General features: G+C 35.9%; 1 protein-coding gene across 1 annotated transcript in view; it reads left to right on the forward strand.

The window, feature by feature from the left end:
- LOC111052866 (ubiquitin domain-containing protein 1) overlaps positions 1–14,388 on the forward strand; it is a 39,041-nt gene extending 24,653 nt beyond the window's left edge. Inside the window, exon 5 of the mRNA XM_022339674.2 lies at positions 13,250–14,388. Coding sequence (XP_022195366.1) covers positions 13,250–13,402 — 153 coding nt within the window. The 3' untranslated portion in view covers positions 13,403–14,388. The remainder of the gene's footprint in view (positions 1–13,249) is intronic.
- Positions 14,389–16,596: the final 2,208 nt, after the last annotated feature.

Below are 16,596 nucleotides of genomic sequence, written 5' to 3' on the forward strand. Positions count from 1 at the left end.
GCCTTCAATATCTCCAAAGTATTTGTGCACTAACCTCTGGAACAGTTCGGACAAGCACGATAGACCAAATGGTGCTCGTAAAAATCTGTATGTTCCAAATCCTGTGCTAAATGAACACAGCTTACTGGACTCCTCATCAAGTGCAATATGATAGAAAGCATATTTAATATCTAATCAATTAAACACCTTCTTGTGTGACAATTTTGGTGCTAGTTCTTCCACTGTTGGAATGAGATAACGTTCCCTGATTATATTTTTATTAAGTTCAACTGGGTCAATACAAATTCTCAGTGATCCATCCGGCTTTTCAACAACTACAACGTTATTTATCCAGTCAACAGGCTCTTCAACTGGGGTTATAATACATTTTGACTTTGGTGATTCCAAAGTTTCTCGAAATTTCTCTTTAATTTTGAGTGGGATACACCGAGCAGGACTTATAATGTTGGGGATGCATTTTTTTCAATTTAATCTTGCAAATATCAGGAAAACGCCCAAGGCCGTCGAAGACATGTTTGTTTTTTATAGGTAGCCTGTTTTTCCTTATCCACTTGATAATTTGTATTTTAGTTGAGATCAATACATGGTTCTAGGCCTAGGATTAGAACAGCTGATGGACACTTTACAATTATAAACTTATGCTATCCTAATATCCTATTATGGATATTTTAGACTCAGATTCAATTTGTACAGTTACACAACCTACAGGTCTTATCTTAAACCCCTAAAAGCCTCCAACAGTACATTACATTTCTCCAATGACTTGTATGGAATACCATATTTTCCAAGTAAGTGAAATGGTAGAATATTAACATCAGCTCCACTATCAAGCTCGAATTTTATTTTATGCCCATTTAGAAGCAATTCTTATAACCATACCCGTTTTTTGCTAAGCAAGTTTACAGTATATAAATGCTATAGATTTCATGAGGTGATTCCATCACTTCCGCTTCCCCATAACTTTGATCTAATCTCATGAGTTTGCTGGGATTGTTTCAATCTACATACTATGGAAAAATGATTGGGTTTTGAGCAATAATTGCAAATTTTTCCTAAAGCTGGACAAATCCCTGAGTGCTTTCTACCACATCTGAAGCAACATTTGTTATTGATTACTGACGACTTGTTAAGTTTTTTATTAAGACTAAATCAAATCGAATCAAATTGGTTTTTATTATACATGATTTCAGGGTACAAATATTCATATCATACAACAACGTTACATCTTCTGCAACCAAACAATCATAATATAAATAAAACTTACAGTTGAACTAAAAAATTAATCATAACTAAATCTAATTGCTATTATATTGTAGCTACAGAAAATACAACATTTTATTTTAAATAACTTCATGAAAATTCTCCACAAAGGCAAAGTCTGTGTGTGGAAGAGGGTCTTCGCGATGATTGGCTAACGTCGGACTGTCTCCATACTTGCATCTATCACATTCTTGGGTAAACCAGGTATTAATATCAGAGAAAATTTGAAGTTTCAAGGATTTTAAGTATAAAAGATGTAAAAATTTCGAGTTAAATTTGGACTATCATTACACGACATTTGCTTTACTTATACAATGAATGAATTATCACTTCTATATTTGTCCTCCCAATCTCCTTTAACCAGTCATTAACATTTTTTTAATAAATGTATTTGGATTTACCTTCGGTATTACGTAGATTTTCAGGCAGATTTCTATACAGAGTGTGTGCTATATAATAAGTATTTGTAGTGGAATGAGTTTTGACTAGCCTTGGAACTTGGATTCCTATTGCTTCTGACGAACGAGTTCGATAGCTGTGTCAATTTTCTTAAACATATCTTTATGATTTTTGTACATGTATAACAATATATTTCTTACATAAATTTGCCTCATACCTAAAACATTGAATTCTTCAAAAATGTTATCAGTAGGAGTGCGTATACGTTTTCTTAATGCTGTTTTAATAATAGATTTCTATGTAACTTCCAAGGGTTGTAGTAATGTTTTATAGGCACCCCCATAAGCTAAAATTCCCACTTCAATTTAAGTGACTGGACATAAGAAAAATAAATATTTCGTAGCTCATTTAGTGATAGAATTTTGTTTAATTGGTAAAAAATGTAAATAGCTTTGCGAATTTTACTTTTCAAGAATGCAATATGAGCGGACCAATTCAATTTCTCATCTATCATTACTCCTAAAATATGATTACCTGACTTAGCTGTAGGGGTGAAAGGCGTTTGTTTGACTGAGTCAACACCTCTCATTATTTCAGTGCCTCTGTTCAATTTTTCCATATTTTTATCCGCAAGCTCAACTGATTTGCAAAAGTTGACTACCTTGTCAAGATTAGCATCTTCACGAAGTAGTTTTTGCTGTAATTCTCTCGAGTTCACTCAGAGTGCTATTAGTGCTTTCATAATTTTATCTTCCTGGTCATTGAGGTTACAAGGTTTTATTAATCTTCTTAAATCTGCATAGAAACTATCAAATGGTTCATTAGGACTTTGTTTTCTGGTTAGCAATTTGTATATGTCCATTGTCATGTTTTGTTTAGGCTTACAATATTTCTCCAAAACTTCAAGGATTGAGGTAACCGTTTCAATGTCGTTCTCCCCTGATGTGTTGTACAATTTAAGTCCATCAGGTCCCAGTAAGTTTTTCAATCTCGCTACTTGTATTTCTCGAGCGAGATTTCTTTACAGTCTCGGTAGCAGTCAAATAAATTGTTACTTCTTCTTTGAAGTTGGCGAAATTATTTGCGATATCCCCATGTATAATTAGCATACCTGGTTTGTTGAATTCCATTTTCAATATTGAGCTATCACTTAATAATAATTCAATTATTCTTTAATTATTCTTGTTTCATTTTATTTTCGACTGCGCCATGTTAGATATTGAATAAATAATATTCTTCATATTAACCAACCATCTTTATTTTAATACATTCAAGACTAAACTGTTATTAATTAACGTATCATATGTAACAATAATTATTATGATGTCCCACAACTGACACATGGGTCAGAGCTGTCAAATTCATTTTACCTGGCTCACATTTTATATAGAATCTTGCCGAATGAAATAAGAGAGGCGGAGGTGTATAGTCTAGCCGTGTACCGAAGGGGTGTGGACAGGTGGCTGTATCACATTGGCTGGAAGGCCGCTCGCGTTATATTCGATAACTATCAGAAAGCCAGAACTATCAAAGGATTTATCATATTGATTTTTCCCCTCTATCAATCCATTACATTATAAAATAAATACAGGACGCGAACTCACAGCCTCCTTCATTCCCTGGGATTTCTTGGCTTGCACAAGAATTAAAATCAATCCTAAGTTTAGTTGATATTTTTCTTTTTATCTTCCATTTCTTAAGTATTATTTCTTATTTTACTAGTATTTGAGTTTGTATTTAATCAATCATTATCATTTTTTTATTCTGAAGCTTATCTTTTCTTTTATAATTATTTTATGTTGTGACTGCTTGTGTTGTCTATGGAACTCTCCTCCACACGCAGACGTTTAGTCTTTGTGGAGGAATTCCGTAATATTGAGTTTTTCACTGTAAATACTTGAAGGAATAAAACATATTTGAATTTGAAATGATCTATTGTGGCTAAATTAGAAAATTCACCCCCGATACTAAAGCTGATACAACAAATGAAGGAAATGATGGAATAATGAACTAATGAAATCAAATAAAATAGAATTCAATGCTGTTTACCCCTTAGTACCCTAAACAGAACTGCGGGTTCAAAAATTGTTGTCCAAACTTTTTCCTCTATAATCCTTCATTGACTGGACTACAAGGCTAAGCATGTAGATCAGGGTTCACAGTTATCATCCACAAAAGGAAAAGAATTAAGATATGCTACAAATAAATCAGGATGCACTTACCATTCTTTCATGAGTCCTACTTATTGGCTTACAGACACAAATAAAATTGCAGATCTTGACTTTTTCTAATTGAAGAGAATATCTATAAATTCCATCCATATTGAGGAAAATTTCGATTTAAGCTCAGATCATTATGCTGAAATGCTCATAATTAGTGATAGAATAATTCAAAGACAATCTAAATGCATAGGTACTCGTGAATAATACTACAGAATGGAGAAGTTTTCAAATCTATTAAGATAATGAAATATACCTGAATGTTTAATATTGAGGACCAAACAACAGTTAGAAGAAGAAGCTGAAGAGTTCATCACTCTAATTCAAAAAGTAGCATGGCATATTACAAGGGAGCATAATTATCGGACAGCAGGAGTAAACTATCGAAGAGAAATAAGATATCTAGTGATCTTTCACTAGAAACAATTGAAAATGACATCATTATATCCCACAATTGAAAATACAGATGGATCATTGGATCGAAAAAAAAACAGTGAAAAAGTGGAGGAATTCGCAGATATTCAGCTAGAACTTTCCAGCCTAATGAAATTGCAAACGGAGAGATTATTGAGACCATGGAAAATAGTCTATTACATACCATATACAGACGAATTTGATATTCTGCCTTTCAGTGTTAATGACTTATCGAGAGAAATCCTAAACAATCTCAGTATAAGAAAAGCACCTGGTTTTGATCCCATCACTAGGTAAGTTATGTTATGAAGAAACTACCACGAAAAGCTATAAATCAGCTCACTTATTTATTCAATGCAGCATTCAAATTGAAGCATGTCTCTCTCTTGGGATGTGGCTGAAGTAATAATGGAAAACTACCTCATTAACTCAAATCATACAGACCAATACATACAGACATTGCTCCCTGTTATTTCAAAGTTGTTTGAAAAACTTTCTCAAACGAGACATTATACCAGCACACCGGTTTGCATTCAGAAGGGAACACTCTACGATTGAACAAGTTCATACAGAATAACAAATCTGATGAAAAGTCATTAAAAGAGAAAAATATTTGTTCTGCTTTTTCTCTTGATAAAGCCCAGGCGATAAAGTTTGGCATGAAGGACTATTGAAACAACTCAACATTTGGCTATTCGTACCAAATAATATATGGAGTTGCATCTTCTTTGCGTGGCCACTAACGACAGGATAAGTGTGTTGAACATGTGTGTACACACATACTTGACATGCATGTTCTGTCATTAGCGAGAGGCTTTGAACAAAAAACAGCTGTTTGGCAGAAGCTTGTAACATAGAATAAACAATAACCATAAATAAACCACTGGAAAATTGCAAATCATAATGATATAAAAATAATTTAACCTCAACTAGAGCATCAAAGAAAAAATAAACAACAAAAAATCGAAGATACAAAAGCCTAACCTCAATAAATTTTGTTTGTAGCCTTTCGCTATGATGAAACAACAATGTATGATGACGTATGTGTACACTCTTGCTTCTTGCCCTGTCGTTGGTGGCCACCCCTAACATTGCGAATAGAACATTTAATGTATAGCAGAAAGATGTTTATTAAAACCTAAGAGAAATAAGGGCAGGAGTATCTCAAGGAAGAATGCTAGGGCCCATCTTATACCTGTTTTCCTCAATGTGATGTATCACTGTTGCTACATTTGCTGACGACACTGCACTTCTGACTTCAGGCGCTACTACAGAAGAAACATCCAACACACTTCAATTAGCTGCGAATCAACTATGTCAATGGAGAACAAAGTGGAAATAGCTCAATGAATCCAAATCATTGATCATAAACTTTACCAACAAAAAATTACAGAAACAATCAACATGAATCTGAATGCCCATAGCATTCCCTGTGAAAATACAGCAAAATATCTTGGAATGACATTATATGTAAAAATGAAGTGGAAGAAGCACATCAAAATCAAAAGGAAACAGATTGATATTTAATATGGACAAATGTATTGGCTGCTTAGTTGCCAATCCTTGAAAAACAAGACCATTCTATGCAACCAAATCTTGAACCAATTTGGTTGTATGGAATCCAACTAAGGGGATTTGCCTGTAAAAGTAACATCAATATGATACAGATATTCCAAAATAAAGTATTAAGGAATATGTTCAAAGTCAGAAACAGTGACTTGTATAAAGACCTACGCATTCCGTGTTTGTCCAGTGAGATGAGTCTATTATTGCTATATGTTATGAGTCAGACAGACTTCGCCAACATCGCAACCCAGAGGCGAGCCAACTAACATACTACACAATGTAAGATTTTAGCAGGAGGCTGAAGAGGCCTTTTCAACTAGTTTAAAATCAATTTGTGATAGTGTATCTAGACTATATAATTTTCACTGCTCTCATAATCTCAGAACTACTTGTCATCAATGGATGAACTGAAGTTTTCAAGTTTTTCATACTGTTCGATTTCTAGTGTTTTATAAAAATTAATAGTTAGTCTTCAAGACTAGTTTTAATGACAAACAATAGCTTTTTATGTATTGAGAGCGTAAAACGCGACTTTATTGCTTTAAAATGGTTATTGCGCAACACGTAGTGGAGCGCAATAACTTTTCGAAAGCAATAAATAAGTTCTATGCTTTAATTACACAATTATTTTCTGCAACTGCAGTATGGGACTACAAAACAATGTATACAATAATACATGATAATACAATGTCGCCATTGTTGAGGTGATGAACCTTAGTCATCATGGAACTTCAATTCAATTCAATTTTATTTTTCATGTTAGGCATCATATATAATACAATATTAACACAAGTCATAAACATCACATCATAAATACATTACAAATGTTACTACAATATTTATATAATATAGTCTAACTGGCCACTGACGAGCGTTCCAAACGGCGTGGCGCGGCGCGATGTCACTCCAGCTGGAACGATCCAAATCCGTAAATATTTTGTGGGTCAATTCACGAGCACTCCATTCCATCACTCCAGTAGTTGATGGTTTGTGATCAAGTATGGACGAGGAACTTCTCCTGATTTCAACAGCTGTGTGTTTGTACGTAAAAAGAAAAAAACCCCAAACGGAAATGGGTGAAACGTTTATTTTCGAATAGGCGGAATCACACGCATCTGAATTTATTTCAAGATCTTAGTGTCGAACCTTCGGACTGGAAGAATTATTTGCGTATGGATGAAGATACCTACAACCATTCACTTCGTTTGGTAACACCGATGATTACAAAGAAAGATACAGTCATGAGACAGTGCATTACTCCCCATGAGAGGTTGGCTGCAACTCTACGTTTCTTGGCCACCGGGATGAACTATGAAGAGCTGAAGTTCATCACAGCGATATCACCGCAGAGATTGGGAGTAATTATTCCTGAAACCTGATAATAACAACTAACCTTATTCATTTCCTTCCGAAATGAGCCTCTCATCGAGTTGAGCTTCTTAGTAACTACATCTTTTGTAGCTGTGGGATCAACAGTTTTAAAAAATTCAAGGATCATCTCCAGAGCAGCGTTCCTTTTTACCTTGTCATGGTAACCAGGGTCTGTTATTTTCCACAAACAGGTATGATCCCTGTACATCTCGATCACAGAGATTACAAAATCCCGGTTCGAACTCATGACAACACAACAACACAAGAACAAAACAACAATCAAAACAAGAGCAAAACAGCAATCTATCCTTCCAAGTCAACGGTGTGACACGCACTGAGACGGGACAACCCACAGGTTTCCACATTCACGGTCGTTCCGTCGTTCCAGCATGCCATCGAGATTCCCCATTCACGAGGAGTTGGAGTGACGTAGGTTTGGCGTGGCGCGATGGATTTTCAACCGGTTGGAATTCCATCGAGCCTCGTCGCTCCATCAAAATACGAGCGCGATTCACCATTCACGTCGTTCCAATGGCACGCTACCGTGCCATTTGGCTTGTTGGAACGCTCGTCAGTGGCCAGCTTTAATCATTGAAAAAATAAGTTAATATCACAGATGGAATTGAAGTTGGATGAACCAAAAAACAGTGGAATCAAAAGTCTCCAATTCTGAAAAGTTGCAGATCATAGAATTAAGTGGCATTTTTAGTTTTTAATTAACCATAATTCAATTTATTACTTGTAATGGCTAAACAATGGTAAGCAAAGACAATAGTCACATACATTCAAATTTTAACATTCATTTACAAAGTAAGACTAGATAATTTTTTAAAATTGTGAGAATATAATATTTGAAAACTTATAAATAATATGTCAGTTCCAACTCATACTTATAAAGAAACAACAAAATCTGGAAACCTTAACATTGCACTCGAAAGTAACACGATAGATTCTTAATACATTTTTTCCAGTCTAATTTTGTTTTTCTCTAATCAGTTTATTAGGGATTGCCAACTATAGGGTCACTGGGCTATCAACCAGATTTTTAGTCTTGTCCTGAAAACTGTCAGTGTTTGAGCCTCTTTCAAGTGGTTCGGCAACGAATTGAATACTTTCTTAGCCATATGCTGTGAGCTAGATTTGTAAAAGGTCCTTCTGTGTGGCTCAATTCTCAACGCACCTCTGGATCTTGTGTTATGATTATGGATATTTGACCCTGTTGTCCAATTTGTCTTGTATTTGAAGGCAAAGATAGATACATAATATATATAAAGAGCAGGGACAGTCATTATTGCTACTGATCAGAAGAGAGAACGGCATGAGGACCTCGGTGGCTTTCTAAATATAATTCGAATATTATTCTCTTTTGTGCCCTAAAGACCGGCAGAGAGTTTCCTGAGCCCCCCCCCCAAAGAAGTATTCCATAGGACAGTAGAGGCTCGAAGTATCCATGGTAGGCAGTGACAACTGCCTCTCGGTCGAGCATACTAGAAAGCCTTGACACCAGAAAAGCTACAGAACTCAGTTTTTTCAGGAGTGAATCAATGTGAACAGTCCATGACAAGCCTGGTCAATTGCCAATCCCAAGAAACCGGCAGAAGAGGAGGACTGCACATCCTCACCATCTATACTGAATTGGACCAAGCTTGGAGGTGATCTATGAATCTGAAATTCAATAAAAGATGTTTTGGTAATATTCACCTCCAAATTATTTGCCCTGCACCAGTTGGTCACCTCACAAAGAACAGTATTTCCAGTCAACTGAAGTTCTTCTATATTTTTAGCCGTTACCAGGAAATTTGCATTGTCAGCAAAAAGAACAGACTTGGCTGAATGAACATTAGCAGGAAGGTCGTTCATATATATATAAGAAACAGCAGTGGACCCAGTATTGAACTCCCTGTGGAACTCCCCTTCCTATAGGACAAAGCTTAGATCTAAATTTTGCATTCACAACTGCACCCTCCATACCTTCAATCTCCACAACTTGGCTCCTCCAACTCAGATAGGATCTTATCAAAGATAGGCAGTTACCATGGATCCCATAGTAATAAAGCTTTCTGATAAGAATCTCATGGTCCAGGCTGTCAAATGCTTTTTTAATAAGATCAACAATGAAACCCAGTACTTTGTGACCACGATCTAGAGATGAATAAATATTACTTATGAAGTCCTCCAGAGCATCAACAGTTGACTTCTTAGGCTGAAATCCATATTGAGACCCTGAAAAGAGATTGTTTCCCTGAAAGTGTGCAAACAAAAGGTCATAAATTCCTCTCTCCCAAATCTTTGACAATGAGTTCAAGTTAGCTATTGGTCTATAATTATTAACTTCCTTCTGAGAGCCTTTTTTGAAAACTGGTTTGAGTTTGGAAATTTTGAAGAAAGATGGGAACGATCCAGAGGTAAGTGACTCATTTAGTAACTGGGTCACAGGACCACTGACACATTGAAAGAATTCCCTCAGTATCCTTGATGGTATGTCATCAATTCCACTTGACATTTTCTTCTTCAACCTAACAGCCATATACATAACCTCCTGTTCAGTCCACACTGAGGGCTCGCAAATAACATCATTTCCAGAATCTGAGTTCGCAAGTAGTGTAATGAAAGAGGGGTTATCCACATGATCATCGTCATGTCCAGAAGAGGCCACTACGGAAAAGTAATGACTGAACGCCTCAGCAACCTCACTCAGAGAGTCAACTGTGATACCACCACTCTCAATTGGATAGTTGACACCGTTTTTGAAGGGAGTTCCTTCTTAATCAACATCCAAATCGCCTTTGATTTGTTCTCAGCTTCATCAATCAATCTTTTTGAGTAATCTGTCTTGAGAGATCTAATAAGTTGCCTGATTTCAGAGCTGATCCTTTTGTATAGGTCATGATAGAGTTCATTCCAAGGAAATGCTTTCACAAACAAATGAAGGTCTCTCTTCCTATTACAGAGATAACTTAGATGAGCATTCGACCATAATGGTCCTCTATTGTACTTGCGAACCTTCAACTCTCACAGGAAATGCCATTTCAAAAGCCCAACTATTAACTAAAAGCTACTGACAAAGTAATTCATTTTAGCATCCAGGCACATTTCATCCAGAAAGATAGGAGACCAATCACATTGGCTAAGAAAGGCTGAGAACTTTGCTTTGCTTTGATTTGAGAAGGATCTCTTCCTAACTAATTCATGAGGATTCGCGGCATGAAGAGGTAACGGAATGATCATTTCCTGAGCAAAGTGGTCAGACAAAGACAGGTTCACAACCCCTGAAGATACAGCGCCGGCAAGGTCGTTAGTAACAATTGCATTATCCAACAAGGAAGAGGAATGTGATGTCACTCGAGTAGGTTCCTTAATAAGATCCTGCAAGCCATAGGCCCCAAATACAGACAACACCTCCCGCTTGGAGCTAGAGTTACACATAAAATTCACATTGAAGTCACCAATTATAAGTAATCCTTTGAATCTCCTGAATGCGGAGGACAAGAGTAGGTCAATCTTTTCAATAAATACATCAATACAACTGTCCGGAGATCTGTAAATACAAACAATTAAAAAACTATTATTTACCGTTACAGCTGTTGCCTCAAAGACCGACTCACAAACACCTGTTAGGGAAAATTCAGAGGATGACAGTTCATGTCTTGCATAAATGGCAACACCACCTCCCTTACGTAATTCTCTATTGAAACAACATACAAGGTTGAAGCCTTCAACCTTTACTGATTCACTGCCATTTAGCCAAATTTCAGAAAGGCAAAGGAGGTCAATCCTACTAAGAAGATTATTGGCCTGTAAGTTTTCAATCTGTAGAGCCAATTCTGAATTTTTGCTACGAATACTACAAATATTGTAGTGCAAGACATTCAATGTTTCATGTTTCGGCATGTGCACAACCCCTTCATCTTGTCTCACTTCAGCCTCAGGAGTACAGTCAATGAGATTTGAATACTGAATCTGGTTCACAGGTGCTCCCGTTCGCTTCCTCATTCTAAAAAATTAATAGGTCTGTACGAAGTCAAGACTGGAATACTCTGAATAATATTATTTTGTGAGTTATGGTTGACATGGTCAACTGCTACATAATTACATGCTAATGGACCAGGTCCAGGACTAATATTTTCCCCATATCCGTTCCCTACAGAAATGGAAGTACTGTCTTCACCGGTAATAGACAACACCGGTAAGTCACAAAGAGGAGCATCCAATATCTCAGACGGTTCAGTTACTGCATTATACTCCCGACCATAGTTATCAATTTTACCTGACCTACCATAAGCGATAAGCGATAAGCATTTTACCTCTCTTATTCAAATGAAGACCATGCCTGGTGTGGAATTGCCGCCCAATAGACCACAGCTCCAAAATATTCACTGAGTATAATCTGGAAAAAACCCTCGTATGATTCTATTCATGGCTGCTATTGATCTATTTTCAGTAGAGCTCTCATATAGATTGTAACGATAGGGTATGGTCGATATTATCAGTTTACTGTTCTTATAGGCTTCAATTACCTGAATTAATTTAGCAATGTATCTCTCTTTGTCCTGCTCATTAAAATTAGGATGGATACTATTAGTACCACTTATGAGAACAATCCAATCATTATGGCCAACACCCACAGTCTCATTTTGAGAAAGCATCCAGTCGGTAAGAGACTCAAACCTCATACCAGGGGCTACGGTAGATACACAGGACATATTCTTGTACAGTAGTTCAGTCAATGGCTCTCTCAACCCCCTGCCAAGACTATTTGCCCAGAGATGAAGCTTTGGTCGCTTTAGCGGTCCATTCTTGACAACCATATTACTATTAGCCATATATAACTACTTGACTGATAAATGCTTCTATTAAGTTTTTTCACTGTGAAATATTTTTTTGAATATCTGACAGAAGTTCAATATTAGTTTTCAAAGAAGATTCTAGCTGGACTATTCTATCAATAAGACTGTTTCTAAATTTCTGAGCTTTACAATTATCATTTTCAAAGCTATCAGTCAATGGTGGCTTAAAGATTTCTCTCTCATCATTACTACAGAACCCGATGCTTTCAGTCTGAGTACCAATACTAACTTGGATTATATCATATTATCGTATTATATTATATGGCTGGAACCAGCTATCAATAAGCTGATTATAGAGCATGCGCAGCGAGCGTAAAGTAAACGTGATGCGTATGCGCAGCGAGCATAGCGAGCGATAGATTATCGGTTACCTACCCAAAAAACAGCTATTTTACTATGAGTTTTCAGTACGTAAAGAAGTGTTTTACGAGCAGTTGTAGAAAAAACTTGTACATGGGTTCCAACTCCGAATCTCCGGGTAGTCGTTTTGAATCGTGACTGTTAATAAAACTGGTTTTGAATGCTTGAGCTGCGTACAGACTTACGCGCCGCGAACACGAGCATTCCACTTTTCATCAGCTGATGATAAACTTATTATTTATCTATATCTTGAGCTGTGTACATATATACGCGCCTCCAACCCGCACCGAGCACGCTCCGCCTTCGTACCGCCCTCGTTCCTCCATCGCACCGCAGTCGCTCCGCCTCCGCTCTGCAGTTGCACACATCATGAACGCTACGGAAGATGTTAGCTCTTCTCGCGTTCCCCGGTCGAACCACTCTTGCTCCCCGGTCGATCATCAATCGCTCTGCTGGAGTGACGTTCGTTTGCGGAGCAGAGCGAAAGTCTGTACGCACCTCTACAGTTTTCGCGTGTTCTCGGCGCAAAGGTCTGTACGCAGCTTTAGCCGTACAATGCTAATACAGTCTCATTTATCTATTCTATAAAATTCTTTCATCATCAAATGCTGGGCTAATATTTCTTGAATCTTGATAATCGACCCTATTCTTTTGAAAGTATCAAAACTTTGAACCAAAGCATTAGGTTCAACCTGCTTTCACCATGATATAAATTTTTGTCCATCTGAAAATTCAGTCCTGTATCCCACTTCCCACTACTCGATGACCTTTAATGAATTGATGAATCAATAGTGTGCTATTGCTTATTTTCAGAGCCAAGAGGGGCTGGAGCCTTCACGTCAAAGGTGGTTTTTCGGAGGAAAGTTGTTAGGAGACAAATTGCACATCGATGAAGCCAAGGTGATGCCTGGCTATGTGATACAAGTTATCGTCAATCCTGAACAAATGTCTCGCATCGACAGTTGAATATATTATAGAATTATTATTAATCATGTTATCAATTATATTAATTATAAAGTTGTATATTTTAAATATGGAATTTGTTTATCATTGTTTAGTATAATTATGTATCCAGAATATTTTGCTGTTGTCTTTCGAGCCACTCGTCAGATTTGGTTTTGGATTATTTCAGGCTGGTTATGCTACAAACATTTTATAGAATCGAAATCAAGAGACTAATATAATTATGTATAGTTTACTTATAGGCTTGGCATACTGTTCTTATAATAATTATCATGTCTTACATCACATGTTGTAAATGAACCGTTGTTGGCAATTATTATTTTTAATTTTTAGATTTTAACTTATCTGAATATTCATATCATATTCTTTTTATGAATCGGGTAATTTATAATCGTTTTTATTGTTATTCTTTACCAGTCTCAACGCAAAGTGATTTTTCACATTCAATACTCAACATCGGAAGTCAGGAGACATTCAAGTGAATTATTCAAGTCTTCAAGCTAATTGGAATTGATATGTCATATTATACATAATTTGATTTTGGAGACTTATCTTGTTACATTGTGTGATTATACTCAAAACGTTAGCCATAAAGAATGTAATATGAACCATTTATAATATGATTGGACAATATACATAATATTATAGATGAATGTTTGGTACAAATGCTAGAATTTCAACTTTTTAATATTAGTATATGATGATATTGAAATACCACAATAATTGGTCCTGGAAGTAAATACTGTAATTGGAGAATGTATTTTTTATAGCTTTAAAATGTAAAATATACAATTTCGCTTTTTTGTATGATTTATACAGGTTGAACAATATTGTAATTAGACAGTTTTCAGTGTATTGAAAAATCATAGTAATAATATAATTTTGAAAATTTATTTGTTTTATCGATAGGTTATACAATTTTGTATTGATTTGAATCGAGTACTTTTATAAAGTTATAAGAATTAACAATAAACTCGGATAATATGTGATTGATGGTTATTATCTTCCAGTTTCCCTCTAAAGGGTGATGTCACACCAAGCCGGACACGACCGGACATAATGAATAAGAATAAGAATAATTTTATTCCTTCAATGCACAACAATGCTATCGGAAACGTCAATTTGATAATAATACCGTACATAAAATTCAGGTTTCAATCTCACAATAGTAAAATGTACATAATATAATAATTTATCTATACAAGGTATTCATAGAATAAAGAATATACATCAAATAGGATGAAGTCATATAACATAAAAGAATATAGTCATTATATAATAAAATAAAGAATACATCAAAAACATAACAATACAATTATTGAGAACACATACTTAAAAATTTATTCTTCCCTGTTTCAATTAAAATAGTTGTGAAGTGGTAGATTAAAAAAATCTGAAAGTGAGTACAATGGATTGTCTAATAATAGGAGGCGCTCTATGTTCTGTTTATAAATTTTAGGTGGTAGGTTCCTGGCTAGTATGGGCAATCTATTGAATAATTTCAATGATATATGATTCGGGCTGGTTGCTATCCTATTCAATCTAGTATATGGTACATCTATTTTTGATTTGTTCCTAGTGTTATGACTATGAATGTCGGTTCTACAGCTATATGAGCCTAAATTCTCTTTTATTTGTAGAAGTTTGAAAGCGACCATACTGTAAACTGTCATGATTTTCTGTTTTATAAATAGAGGCTTGCAATGTTCCAGATAAGCAACATCGCATATAATTCTTTAAGCCTTTTTCTGGAGCAAGAATACTTTTTGAACCTCTGGGGCGCAGCCCCACAAGACTAAACTATACATATAAGTGCTTTGAAAAAAGGCGAAGTAGCACATTCTCAAATAATTAGAAGGCACACAGTCCTTGAGACTACGAAGGAGATATATAACCCTACTTAATTTTGAGCAGACACTTTCAATTTGGGGTATCCATGTGAGCTTCTGATCCAGTGTTATGCCCAGAAGCTTTGCACTTTCAGCTCCATCACTAATCTTCCTGAGTCCAAGCACCAGTATTTGCATCTTGGCATTATTTAAAAATAGGCGATTCGCTCTAAACCAAGCTGAAGCCTCACCCTGACTGCTGGACATTTTCCGTTGTAGAGCACTCAAATCAACATCGTTGGTTACCAGTGATGAATCATCAGCGTAGCAAACAACTTTAGATGGAATATTTAATTCTATATCGTTCATCATCACTAGAAATAATAGTGGCCCAAGAATGGATCCTTGAGGTACCCCATGTGGTGCTTTAAGTGGATCAGAGAGACTTGAGTTTACACAAACTGTCTGTGTACGACCCTCTAAACAGGATTCAAATAATTTTAAAGCTCTATCGCGGATACCCAGAAATTTTAATTTATTTAGTAGAATGCTGTGATCAACGACATAAAATCCTTTACTCAGATCGAATAGAATCAAACCTGTATATTTCTTCCTATTGAAGCCATCCTCGACCACGGTGTTTACAACTGACTGCACGGCTTCGATTGTTGACTTCCCTTTCCTAAAACCATACTGAGAGTCTGCAAACAAGCTATTTAATTCTATGAAGTCGTACAGTTGAGTTGCAATAATATATTCTAAGATTTTTCCAAAGATTGGTGGGATAGAAATTGGTCTGAAGTTACCAGGTATATTTCTGTCACCCTTTTTGTGAATCGGGATAGTACTTGAATGTTTTATAGCCCAATGTATACCCCAATTTATACCCCATTGACCCCAGTCAATGAAGGTCCAAAAAAGCAATTTCGATCCGAAAATTAAATAAAAGCTGAATTTCTCACCATCGATAGAACCCTCCCAGAGGGTCATTCTCCCAAAAGTACCAAGAAATCCCCCTGGAGCTTTCCCCCCAGCCCCCTAACACATGAAAAATGCAGGTAATCACGGAAAATCAAATATTTCTGTAACCATTGATCGGAAAGAGTTCTATTATATGTCATTCGATTCGTTATATAATGGACTACAATATTAGTAGGCTACTAATAATTTTTTTCAATAAAGCGAACAGTTTTTTTGATAAAATAATATATATGTAAAAATTTAGGGGGGTAGCGATTTTATTTTTTGTTTTCTTCGATTAACTTCGAAGCAAGTGATTTAAAAGAAAAATGAGCCTTATAATAATTATTAATGTAGCCACTTCCATTGCGAATCTATTGATGTATATTGTTACGTATTTGCGATTTG

Source organism: Nilaparvata lugens, chromosome 4 (genome assembly GCF_014356525.2).
Source record: "Nilaparvata lugens isolate BPH chromosome 4, ASM1435652v1, whole genome shotgun sequence".
Classification (NCBI taxonomy): domain Eukaryota; kingdom Metazoa; phylum Arthropoda; class Insecta; order Hemiptera; family Delphacidae; genus Nilaparvata; species Nilaparvata lugens.